Raw genomic sequence first — 12,906 nt, forward strand, 5'->3', positions numbered from 1 at the left:
TAAAGATCAAAAAGTTTTCAATCAATTTAATGTGTCTCTATTGCCAAAATTACTGTTCTTTGCCGTTTTCCCACCTATGAAGGGGTTTGAAGAGTCCACAACTGTATACTTTTGATAGGTCCGTCGACAGCCCGTCGACGGCCCGTTGAGTTCTCCTTCGGCTGCTAACTAGCAGTAATTCGTCAGTTTTTCAGCGATTTCTTTTTGCCTGTCATTTCATATAGTGTCCCGGAGAAAAATATATGTTTTCACTTCTTCCGTAGAAAGTGTGAAATGGGTAATTGAAAAGAAGAAAGGTAAATGGTCTGGAACTCCTTGAGTAAAGATTTCCGGGTTTTTAGTTATCTAGGCATGAAGAAAAACACATAATATCCTTTCTCTGAAGGTTTTTGGACAAAAACCTCCGAAAATTTGATCTACAGCTAGTTGCCTATTTCTGCTGAAAAAGTCAAATTCTGATTTTTTTTGTCTGGAATTCGGTATTAGATCTAGTCTAGATCTAAGTTGAAGCTAACTAGATCTAATTCCGAATTTCGAGTTATTCGATCTAATTCCGAACGAACTCAGATCTAATTCCGAATCGTTTACCTGAGTTTTAGATCGATTCAGTTTATTACAGGCAATTATTTTGGAGACTTACCGTACAAACTCTATTAGATGCCACTGCGGATTTGATGTCAATGTGGTAAAAGTTAATGAATAATACAAATAATCATTTTCTGTCTTTCTATCTTTTTTCAAGCTTAAAAGAGGTACTGTATTTGTAAAAAATGCGTCAGGATAATATCGAATTCCGAAAGTTTCTAAAAAAAGTAGAAAAATCACAAAAACCTCGAAAGTCATTTTGAGTTGAAAATCGGACACTTTTGTGATGAGTTTCAATAGAAATTAGCTCCGAACAATAAAGTGTCAGTCTCTAATTGAATGCCACCCCCTAATACAGCGTCCTCCTGTTTTCTGTTATTTTCGTTGGGAAAATTTTTTGAAAGTTTCCTAATCACGCCAATTTTCTCGGTTCCTGTAAGAGATAGCAAAATAATCTCAACTAATAAAATGTTTGTGGTTTCATGAAAATAAATTTATAGTAAACATTTTTTTCTAGAAATTTCAAAAACATCTCTAACATCCTTAAACCACCATTTCGATCTTCAAACCTCTAATAGAAGTTCTCCTAAATTTGATCCAATTGATCTCGGTACCCGTAAGACGTATCAAAAAATTGTCAACTAACAAAATATTACTGATATCATCATAGGAATTTCGTTAGTTGATAACATTCTGATATCTATCACAGAAAATGAGATAAATTGACTTAAAGTGGACAGCTCTGTATAATTGAGACTTTCAAAATTATTTCCTCTGAAAAATCTGAAATTTCTGCTCATTTTCGGTGTAGAGAGATGGATATAAACCCCTCACTAATGCGAACAAATTTTTAATCTTGCTATCATCGTCATCTAATATGGCTAATCTCTTATCCCTGCCATTTCTCAAACTTTATGATAAATAGTCTTTATCATTAAACTTCTCCAAAATCTCTTTAATCCTGAACTGATAATTCTGAAAACACTACATTACAGTAACCTTAACACATCACAGTAATCTGAATACATTACAGTAACTTTAATACGATACAGTAACCGAAACTCATAGTTTTGGTTATTGATGCTGATCTTCCGAGTTCGCCAGGTGCGATAAGTGTGTTCCATTGAGCCTCGCAGGTTTCTCTTTCTTCCAAAAAATCTGAACATATCGTATTACACCCAATTTCAACAGATCTTTTTCTCACTCCTCAAAACTCTCTTTTTGGAAGGAACACACAAGTGTCTATCTCATAAAAAACACACAGACAAGGAGCCAAAATCCGGTAGAAATGACCACTCGAACTTTTTCTCAGCCATTGGCAGGCAGAAGGTCTTCCGTTTTTTGTTTATTTTTGTATTTCTTGTTATTCGGGGGTAAAAGAGAAAGAGAGAGAGAGAGAGAGAGAGAGAGAGAGAGAGAGATGCGCAGGCAGTAGCTGAGCAACATGCACCCCCTCTGTCGTAGATAATCGTTGCCATTCGGAAACTTTCTTCCTGTTTTTCCTTGTCTGTTGAATAGAAAGAACTAAGATCATGAACATTTGTGACTTTGAGGCTCAAAGTTTGAGCCTAGTTTTCCTTATACCGTTAGCGTCCTAATTGCATTCGAGCTACATTATCTCGATTCCTGTAAAAGATATCAAAAAGGTGGCAACTGATAAAATGTTGGTGATGTTATGATAAATAATTTACCAATTAAAATATTTTTGATATCTCTCATAGGAACCGAGATAATTGAGCTCAATGGAGGTGGCACTCTATTAGAAGCGTTATTCACATTTTCTAGGCAACATTTTTGCTTGAAATTTGTGAAAATGAATAACAAAAATGATATTGAGCTAGAAAAACTGAATCATTCTCTAAAAGTGTTCAAAATTAACTGAAATTTGAAAAGTATCCGAGTTCCCGCCAAATCTGAAGTTCTCGCCTTTTTCAAAAATCGTCGTTTTAGCTCAAGCTAATACACCTATGGATAGCTCATATCTACCAAAGTATTTATAAAGTTAAGAAAAATTCCAAAAACCTCTCTAAAACTTTACCAGGGCGTAACAAGCTCGCTCCATTGAGAATACCGTCAACACTCTGATAGCAGTCACTTTTAACTTTAAACCAATTTATCTCAATTCCTGTAAAAGGTATTCAAAATAGTCAACTAAGAAAATATAACTTTTATTGTGATAAACATTTTATTAGTTTATCATTTTTGGTATCTTTCACCGGAAATGAGATATATGGGCTCAAAGTTAAAAGTTTTCCTGTGAATAATATCAAACAGTTTTCAACTAACAAAATTTTATTCATTTTCTGATAAACATTTTGCCTGTTAATTACTTTTCAAGATCCCTCACAGAAAATGAGATATTTGAGCTCAAAGTTGACGATACATAATGCTAGGGTCTGACGGCTGATCTGTCCAACAACTTCTTTCAAATGGCAGCCGAGGGTTTCAATTTTGGTGGGAAATTAATTACTTTTGAAGCTTTAAAAGTAAAGTTTGCTATTGCAAGACCTTTGTTAAATATTTCTATTCTCCTCCCGCTACCTATCCCTATCTTCGAGGTCCCATCTCTTTTCCTTACCTTCTCCTTGTCCTGTCCTTGAACCCTTTTGTTTCTTTTCCTCCTTCTCATCCCCCCTATACTTTTCTCATCTCTAGAAATCCTAATAATAGGTGTGAAGTAGGTCTCTTCCTTTTCACATTGTTTCTTTTCTTTACGGGAATGGCTAATTACCTTGTTTTGGGGTCACAAACCCACACGAACTTTGGTTATGTACTTTTTCGGAAATCATTATTCCTTGTTTGGTCAAGGATTCTTCTAAAAGTATTGGATCTTGTTTTTCCAATTCCACTTGTTGCTCTTCCTAAAGTTTCGGATTTTACTTTTACTTGGGTTAATTTATTCAATCTCCATCTAAATTTTTTTTTCAGAATCTACACAAAAATCTCATGCCTCATCATCGATAAAAAAAGGACAATTGAATCACTAGTTAATCCACAATCAGTTTGATGAAACCCCGGTTAATATTCCAGTACTTTGCCTATTCGTTTTTAGTATTCTTGCCCTTTATTAACACATTACCATGCTCTTATCAGGTAAGTCAGCATGCTATTTGAAAAATTTAGCTACCGTAACCTGTAATGGAATTACCACCTAGCAGTATTAACTTTAACTTTGATTTTTAAAATTGTCAATTTCGAAGCTCTGAAAAAGCAGTCCAGAATTTTTCGATTTGTCTGAAAATTCCAGAGCATACTAAACAAAAATAGAGCTTCAATTTTATAGTTGACAACTTTTTGGTACAAATTCATCCAAATAAGAGAGACCGCTTGAAAGTGGCATCACCGTAATCACCCTATAGAATTACCCTTAAAGGGGGACTCCGACCAAATTTTTATTGCCTTAAAATGTTTCAAAAAAATATGTATTTTCCTAATATTATTGCGAAAAAATTCAAAGAGAATCCTAAATCCCCGAAAAACGGCGTTGAAAAAAAATAGGATTTGAATTCCCGCGCAGTGAGAAACCTAGGCCACGGCATCACAGCACCTTTCTGACATGGAAAATTTTCCGGATTTTTTTCGGTTTTCATGTCCGGCAGGTAAAAAACTTGAAAAACCACTGTCGGCCACTTGAAAAAACGGCTATCAGGCTCCGTGGCCTAGGTTTCTCACTGCGCGGGAATTCAAATCCTCGTCCCTCCTAGCAACTTTTTTTTTTGATTTTTTTTTTGGCTTTTAACGGCATTTTTCGGGGATTTCGGATTTTTTTTCGAATTTTTTCGCTATAATATTGGGAAAATAGACAACTTTTTGAACATTTCTATGCAATAAAAATTTTTGGTCGGAGTCCTCCTTTAACTTTCAACCCTATCTCGATTACTGTAAGAGATATGAAAAAGTAATTAACTGATAAAATGTTGCTAATATTTAACATTTCGTTAGTTAATTATTTTTCAATATCTTTTACAAGAAATGAGATATATGGGCTTGAAGTTGACGCCTTGGTTTAGGCTACCCTACTTTTTGTTGAAATTGGCCAACATTCGAGACCTGAAAAAATATCTCAGAATTTTTCGATTTTTTTGAAATTGTTACAGTAGCCTGAACAAAAATAGAGCTTCGACTTTGTAGTTGACATCTTTTTGATACAAACGCGCTCTAGCGAGATATGCCACGTGGAAGTGAGCCTACGTTGAAGGGCGCCCTAAAGAAAGGGATCTTCCAAGCGGCATATCTCGCTAGAGCGCTTTTGCACGAAATAGTTGTTAATTATAAAAATGAAGCTCTATTTTTGATTAGTAAGTTCTGATATTTTCAGACAGATTCGAAAAATTCTGAACTGCTTTTGTATGACTCCAGAATTGGTTGTTACCCACTAAAATTGGTTTTTTTGAGCGAAAAAGGGGCGTTTTTTAAAAAGTTTTTTCCAAGGAAAATGCTCATGAACACAGCCTTTGGTTAATACTGTAGTCATAAACTATGAAATTTCAGAATCCCCGAATAGAAGATGTCCTCTTAGAAGTCCCCATAGAACACCACCATCCGCATCGCCATCGAAGGGACTCTGAAAATCCCACTGAAACCCCACCAGACCTTCAAAAGTTCGCTCCATTGAGAATCCAGTTACATTATGATAAAAGTATACAAAATCTGACAGCGGAAGTTCAACATTTTGTGAATACAACATTGTTACCAGAAGCTGTTGGATATTGGGAGAATGCGTTGAGAGTTAGACCAATGAAAACTCCAATTCGATTGAGAAGGTGAGCTTTTAAACTACAGTATCCGAAATTATCGTATTTTTTCCAGAAAATGCATATCTTCATTCTACTATTATAAACAGGGAATGCGAAATGTAGCATGTGACAAAGGTTGTAGGGAAAGAACGACTTGCGGAGAGGCAGACATTCCCAACGACCACTTATTGGTAAGTTAGAGAGAAGACCGACGTGCCGTCGATAGCTCAGTTGGTAGAGCGGAGGACTGTAGAGTCAGTGGGTATCCTTAGGTCGCTGGTTCGAATCCGGCTCGACGGATTTCTTTTTGATTTCTTTTTAAAGAATTTTTTTGGTATTTTTTCAGGATTGCCTGGCATGTAATAACACTGATGACTGTCAAACAACTGGAGAGATGGGAGAAGGTGTTAAGGAATCTGATTTTATTTTGTAAGACTATTTTTTCTGATTTTTTATCTTTTTCTGATTTTCTGAAATTCATAATTTTCAGATACGTCACTGCGCACAATTCTAAACGTTGTGAGGGCCCAGAAACGCTATCCTATGCTGCTCACTGTCAACAAGAAGCAGACTTCGATCGTCCGATTGCTGGAAATGTGAATCTTTGTCCTAGCGCACTTTCTGTTCATAACCATGACTATGAGATTCTGACGAGTACTGTAAAACATGAGATTCTCCATGCATTGGGATTTTCTGTTGGGTTATACGCATTTTTCCGGGATAAAGATGGAAAACCGAGGACTAAAAGGTAACTGTGTAGTTGTTTTGTTTTTTTTTTCGTTTTTTTTTTGTTGAAAAAAAATCTAAATATCGTACACATTCTAATAGAAGGACACTCAATTCGTCAACTTTAAGCTCAATTATCTCAATTCCTAAAAGAGATAGGGAAAAGTGGTCAACTAAATATTCTTCATATTATGATAAACATTGTATCAGTTGATTAATTTTTGATATCTCTTACAGGAAATGAGATATATGTGGTCAAAAGTAGTGGTTCCTATTTTTAACACAAAATGAAGGAAAAAAAAGTTTCAAAAAAGTTTCGCTCCCGGGTGGGCTCGAACCACCAACCTTTCGGTTAACAGCCGAACGCGCTGCCTATTGCGCCACGGAAGCAACCGAAGGAGGGAGGAGAGGAGTGCGTATATAAAACGTTTCTTGCAGGAATCGCTACGGCCGTCCGACATCATTGAACAAACAGCGAGGGTATTATGACTGGGACAAGAACACGATAACGACAGTGTTGAGAGAAGAGTGGTGGACCGGAGAAGGCAAAGTAATTCATCCGATTCAAATGATGGTTACACCCAAGGTTCGAGAAGAAGCTAGGAGGCATTTCGGATGTGATAAGTTGGAAGGGGCGGAGCTTGAGAATCAAGGAGGCGAAGGAACGGTTTTGACGCATTGGGAGAAGAGGGCATATGAGGTTTGTGGAACTTTTTTTGTTAATTTTTATATAAATTTTCAAATTTACAGAATGAAGCAATGACCGGAACTCATACCCAAAACCCAGTTTATTCTCGCTTGACCCTGGCGTTTCTAGAAGACACTGGATGGTACCAACCTAATTATGAGTGAGTTTTTGAAGGCTTTTTCTAATTAGTTGAAATGAAAAATTGTGAAATTTGATCCTAGAAATTTTGATTTCCACTGAAAACCGTGTAAAGGAAGGACCTCTTACCTTAAACACTCTAATCAAATATCAAAAATATTTTTCAGTTGATCACTTTTTGATATATTTTACAGGAAGCAAGATAAAACGGTTCAAATTTAAGACCCCCAACAGGTTTAACGGCGTTCCAGTGGACGCTATGAAGTCCTTAAAATCTGAAAAATCTGAAATTCCAACTGTTCGAAACACATACTTTAATTTTTCAGAGTAGCCGAAGATCTCCATTGGGGCAAACAGCTGGGATGTGATTTCGCAATGAAAAGTTGTGGAGAGTGGATTCATCAGAAGAGGATACTGTAGGTTTTTTGAATTTAAAATTATATACTGATTTTTATTTCGGTTACTGTAGGAGACATAAAAAAGTTGTCAACTAATAAAATGTTTATCATAAAATCAGAAATATTTTGTCAGTTTACAACTTTTTGATATCTTTCACAGAAAATAAGATAAATTGGCTCTAACAAGGGAAGTGTTTTCAGACAGTGTTTGAGAATTTCTTCAAAATTGGTACGCATATACTTTCGGACATGGTCAATAACGTTTGGATGCGGAACAGTAATAAATTAGTCAGAAATTATGTAAACCTATGTTTTTACAAGATTTGAGTGCTACTGGGTGATTACCGAAGGCCTACGATCCATTAAAATTGAAAGCACATATTTGTGATTTCCAAAAATATTTAGAATACCAAATTTCATGAAAAGACTCATTTTATCGGGATTTTTACGTTTAGAAATTATTTTAGCACATTTGAAAATTTTTCAAAAAATTGTAAAAATTTCCAAAGGGGGTACCCCATGGCGACTTTTTTTCAAAAAAATTTTTTTTTTTTAAATGAGGCTACTTTTTCAGATTGTAGAGAAACCTTCAAAAATAATATTTACATTCAAGAAACTCCGAACAACTGTTATTAACCCCTCCAAAAATTCACTCCAAAAGTGAGAAATTAGCACTGAAATCACTTTCAGAGCCCATAACTTTTTTGTGAGGGGCAAGGGGCAAAAATAAAAGCAGCGCTGTGATCAGCGTGTCCAAAAGTACCAATGACCAAAGTTTGAACAAATTCTCAACCACTGTCTGAAAGCACTTCCCTTGTAAGTTAAACAACTTTTCTATTACAGGTTATATGTCAATTTTAATTGCCTACAAGAGTAGTTCAGAGTATTTCTATTCGCCTGAAAATTTTAGAATATACCAAACAAAAATAGAGCTTCAATTTTGTAGTTGACAACTTTTTTGTGCAAACGCGCTCTAGCGAGATATGCAACGTGGAAGTCGGCGGGCGAGCCTAAGGTGGGTGGGGGGAGGTGCCGCCACTAGCGTCTCCGAGCGTCATATCTCACTAGAGCGCGCTTGCACAAAAAAGTTGTTAACTACAAAGATGAAGCTCTATTTTTGTTTAGTACACCCTGGAATTTTCAGACAAATCCAACAATTCTAGATTACTTTTTAGGACTAAAAAATTGTATTACCATTTTCAACTCAATTTTTTTCAGTGGTGAAGATGCGTATCCATACTGTAGTGATATCAAACACGATGGTACCAAATCCATGGCCATCACCAGATGCACTTCCCAACGTGACTCTTTGGCTCTATGCAACCTAATCCCATTCCAAAAAGAGCTTCCACCCCAATACCGTAACTTTATGAGTCTGCCTGGAGTGAATCCAGACGGTGCAAAGTATTACGGTGGATCCGTTGAAATGGCCGATTATTGTCCATTTTTACAAGAATTCGAATGGAAAATGCCAGAAAAAGAGCACAAAGACTCGAGATGTGAGCTGGAGGGAAATGGAAAAGAAGGCGAGGATATTCTAGAAGTCTATGGAGAGAATTCCAAATGTTTCGAATTTCCAAAACCATGGACAGAGAGAAAGTGTGGGAGGATAAGAGTACTGTCGCATTATATGGCTGGGTGTTATGAGGTACCTTAATTTTTTTTGAATTTTGATTTTTTTTTTTCAGTACCAATGCACAAATGGAACCCTCTATGTTGGCTCCTACAACGCTACAGATATGTACCCCTGCTACGCAGAAAACCAAAAAGTGCATATCAAAAAAGTGGTTGATGGTTGGCTGAGAGAAGGATCTTTAATCTGCCCAAAGTGCTCGGATTACTGTAGCAGCTGTGGACCGCCTATTGTCATTCCAGATTATATTGGGGATCCAGAATTGGATGAACCATGCTTCGCATTCTCTAAATTCTCAGTTTTTGGGCTCTTTTCGTGTTATCTGGCTATTCTGTACATTCGATTTTGATCTGAAAAATATCGGGTTTTTTTTGTATTCTTCGCCTTTTTTTCTATTTTTTCACTTATTTTTTTCTGTTTACCGGTCATACTGCTTCATGTTTCAAACATTCTCTTTCCAAAAATTATTGTACTTCCGGTGTTATTAAGTTCAAATGAATATTATTATTCTCAATTTATGCAAATTGTTCTGAAAATTTCACAGTAAACCAAACAAAAACAGAGCTTTAATTTTGTAGTTGTCAACATTTTTGTAGCGATTCACTCAAATGAGATAAATCGCTTGAAAGCCAGCCTAGTGCTGAAACTTCTTGAGACACTTTCAGAAGATTCAACTTTGAGGCACTGTAAAAGTGGTCCAGATTTTCTCAATTTGTCTGAAAATTTCTAAGTATACTAAACAAAAATAGAGCTTCAATTTTGTAACTTGTTTGTCAAATTTTAATGAGATGAGATATGCCACTTCTATAAAGCTGGCCACTTTAACAAATAAGCCCTTGCGATGGAGCCATCTTCCAAGAGGTATAACTCGTTTAGATGAATTTTTCCCAAAAAGTTGTCAACTACAAAGCTAAAGCCCCTATTTTTCCAGACGACCTTCTGCATGGACGTCGGAAAAATGTCACTATTGATTTTTCTGAATGTTATTCCCTTTTTGCTATGCTACTATCCTTAAACGCCAATTTCACTCTTAAGATCTCAAAATTGTGAATTCGAGAAGGTGAGTCTAAAAACAGCAGTGGCTCCTAACAAAAGTAATAAAACTGGATCAGTATGCTATACCTTTGTATATTTTCCTACTCTCTCATTTTTACTTACTTTTCTTCTTGTAGAGTCTTCATTTCCTCAAGATGTCCACAACCCTCACCCAGTGGCTCAATGGGAACTGCCTAGTAGTAGGTCACCCTGGTCAATGGCCGAGTGGAGTATGGGATTCTACAACTATGCAGTGTCAAGTAAGTTTTTCTCTGTCTCCCCATTTCTTTATTCACTTCTTAGTCTACATCTTAATTGAATCTTTCTAGTTTTGTAGTCACAATTACTTTATCCAGTCTGCATCTTTCTAGTATTTATTAGGTTGTTCGAAAAGTAATGCGGGTTTTTATTAGCTTTGTTGAAGTGGGGCCATTTTTTTCCTTACCCACATTTTCTATCTTCCACAACTCCAATAGATTTGATTTGTCTTATTTTTATTCTTCGTTCCATGCTCGTCTCTTGAATCCTTCTTCTTGCTGTATCTCGGACTTCTATAAAACATTCAATTAAGTTTTAGAAAAATGACCTCTATGTTCAATGATAGCCAATACGAGATGCTCGCCAACCGCGCTACGGTTCTTAAAAAGGTGTGGGTGCGTCCCAGAAACACCGGGCTTATGAGCTCGGTGGGGATCGCCCCGATGTTGGGGGCCATCGAGGTGCCGGAGATGCGGTAAGCTATTAAGAATAATTTTCCATAAATTTTATACATTTTACAGGCTCAGGGATGCCCGAATGTCAAACGGAGCCAGTGTGTTGAGTCACTGGAGAGCCAACAACCCAACGGTGGTGGTGAACCCGGACCAGTTCATGGTCCGGGAGTTGAGCAGTGGGGTTCTCATACCGGTGCAGTTTTTGAAGATCGTCCAGCTACCTCGGTAAGTCAGATTAAAACTATAATATAATTCTTAATAATTTACAGCGAAATCATCGCCACGCTGGAGCAAGCGAGGAACGAGAGACGCCGCCACCGCTAGGAGGTAAACATATTAGGGAAAACCTATTTTTCTGTAACAAGTCATTCATTTTAGAACTGCACCTTTTTTCTTTTTAATAAATATTTATTAACTTGAATCCTGTTTTATATTCTTTCAGACAAAACTAGTTGTGAATTATTTCTTTTATGAAGAAAAAAACCTTTTTTGGATTTTTAGTGCGCGAGAACATACAGCACCGCGCGATCCCATAAAACGTTCCTCGCGATCCACCTGTGCTCTCACAATTCCATCAAATAGAGATCCGGACTCGATGAATCTTTTGATAACTACAAAAAACCACATGTTTGCAATCCCAATGCGTTTAATGATCTCGTTTCGACTAACGCCCTATAAAGACTGATGACTGTCGCATGGTGGACGTTTGGTCTCACCGTCTACCTGAAACTCAACCAATACATCTGAAACTTGACAGGAATACTAATTATGAATCAATAAATCAAACTACAAAATTCGATTTGCAGATTGCACACCACCACCGAGAACCATCGCACCAAAATTTTGTGCCGCTAATTAAAAGCCACCCTGTACCGTCCCACACAAAAGGCAAATGTTTCGAAAACAACAAATCTTTCCCCAAGAAGTAAAATAAACGAAATTTAGTCCCAGACTTATAAAACCTAGCATTTATCTGTCTATATGCGTTTCTGTGACTCCAGATGTCCTACTTCCACCTTTCCTCATTCTTCGTTGACGTGAAATTAAGCATTTCTCCAAATCGACAAACCTCGCAACCAGTCATTTCCATCATTCCCCCATCCAAATTTTAAAATCAAAGTGGAATCTTGATTTGAAAAAAGTTAGACACTTCTCCTCACCGCAGAACACAGAATATGGCTGGAAATTCAAGAAAAAGCTCGAGAACAAAAGCAAAAAAGAAGAACAGTAAACATGTGAGTACGCGCACTTTGAGCTTAATTACCTCGCTTCCTATAAAAGATGGCAAAATTTTGTAAATAAAATTATTATCATAATGTTATCAATATTTTATCAGTTGACTACTTTTTGATATCTTTCTCGGGAAAGGAGATAAACTAGCTCAAACTTAACAATGTGTCTGTCTGTGTGTCCAAAAGTCCTACTTTTAGACTCGTAGCTCCAAAAACAAGCGACGAAGTGTGAAACGATCGGGAACAAAATCCAGGACTCGAAATCGGACGAAAACCCAGACTACATCAAAAAGCCATACAGTAACCCCGGAGAAATCGGATGAGAGGAAGAGAAAAGAGAAGGGGAGAGCCAATGAATTCAAGGAGAAGGAGCCAGATTCAGAGGGAAGAAAAACTGAGGAACGAGGAGGAACCGAGAGTATATCGAAGAGTAAAGGAAATCAGTGGTTCAATCTAGTCAAATTGAGCAGACGAAGAAGATCGAGGTTAAGAATATTGAGCCAGATGCGGAGCAAGTAAAACGGATGTTGAAGAAGGTGAAGAGAGATAAGCCTAGAATGCCCCAGAAGCCGTTAGATGAGAAATCAAAGCTTTTGATGGATCGAGTTGTCAAGAAACCGTATCCATTGAAGTATATGTCAAAGAGTAATCAGGAATTGTTGATGGATGAGAAGAGTTCGTTTTTCAAAGTTTCAATTCCATCACCTACAATTACCACGAACAATAAAAAAGGGTCAGAAGAAGACAACTATGATGGGTACCCAAAACTAGCGGACGTTCTAAAAATGCCTGAAGATAATGTCTATGTAAATGATCAGGATTGTCCCTATTGGGCTGTCTACATGGAACCAACTGATAAGGATAAAGAGGGAGTGGAAGAGGCGATATCAGTGGGAAGTGATCATTTGGAGGCTTACAACGATCACAAGTTGAATCTTAAAGTTTGTCTGGATAAGACTATAGTGATTCTGAATCCATTTCAATTGACATCGGAACTCAAAAAGAGGGATGTACAACATTTT

At 36.9% G+C, this 12,906-nt stretch overlaps 2 protein-coding genes and 2 non-coding genes across 4 annotated transcripts in view; 3 read left to right on the plus strand and 1 right to left on the minus strand.

Moving 5' to 3' along the window:
* Positions 1 to 3,591: 3,591 nt before the first annotated feature.
* Positions 3,592 to 9,253, plus strand: CBG03556 (the record flags this gene model as incomplete). The annotated part of the gene is made up of 10 exons (XM_002646993.2): positions 3,592 to 3,678; positions 5,077 to 5,348; positions 5,395 to 5,512; positions 5,668 to 5,750; positions 5,812 to 6,069; positions 6,486 to 6,747; positions 6,798 to 6,895; positions 7,200 to 7,289; positions 8,490 to 8,919; positions 8,960 to 9,253. The coding sequence occupies 10 exons, from the start codon at positions 3,592 to 3,594 to the stop codon at positions 9,251 to 9,253; spliced, it is 1,992 nt and encodes a 663-aa protein (XP_002647039.2).
* CBG28236 lies at positions 5,538 to 5,621 on the plus strand. The gene is given in 2 exon segments: positions 5,538 to 5,575; positions 5,585 to 5,621. It is a non-coding gene (tRNA).
* On the minus strand, positions 6,365 to 6,437 carry CBG28964. Its single transcript has one exon. It is a non-coding gene (tRNA).
* A 1,414-nt stretch (positions 9,254 to 10,667) lies between the features above and the next one.
* The window catches only part of CBG03557, a gene marked incomplete at both ends in the record, with an annotated part of 2,750 nt that continues 511 nt past the window's right edge, over positions 10,668 to 12,906 (plus strand). The window contains 5 exon segments of the mRNA XM_045244393.1: positions 10,668 to 10,672; positions 10,719 to 10,877; positions 11,818 to 11,887; positions 12,083 to 12,330; positions 12,342 to 12,906. The exon segment at positions 12,342 to 12,906 is cut by the window's right edge and continues 279 nt beyond it. Of these exon segments, the coding sequence (XP_045092426.1) occupies positions 10,668 to 10,672; positions 10,719 to 10,877; positions 11,818 to 11,887; positions 12,083 to 12,330; positions 12,342 to 12,906 (1,047 nt within the window).

The sequence above is a fragment of the Caenorhabditis briggsae genome (assembly GCF_000004555.2).
Source record: "Caenorhabditis briggsae complete genome, chrIII, whole genome shotgun sequence".
In the NCBI taxonomy this organism is placed as follows: Eukaryota; Metazoa; Nematoda; class Chromadorea; order Rhabditida; family Rhabditidae; genus Caenorhabditis; species Caenorhabditis briggsae.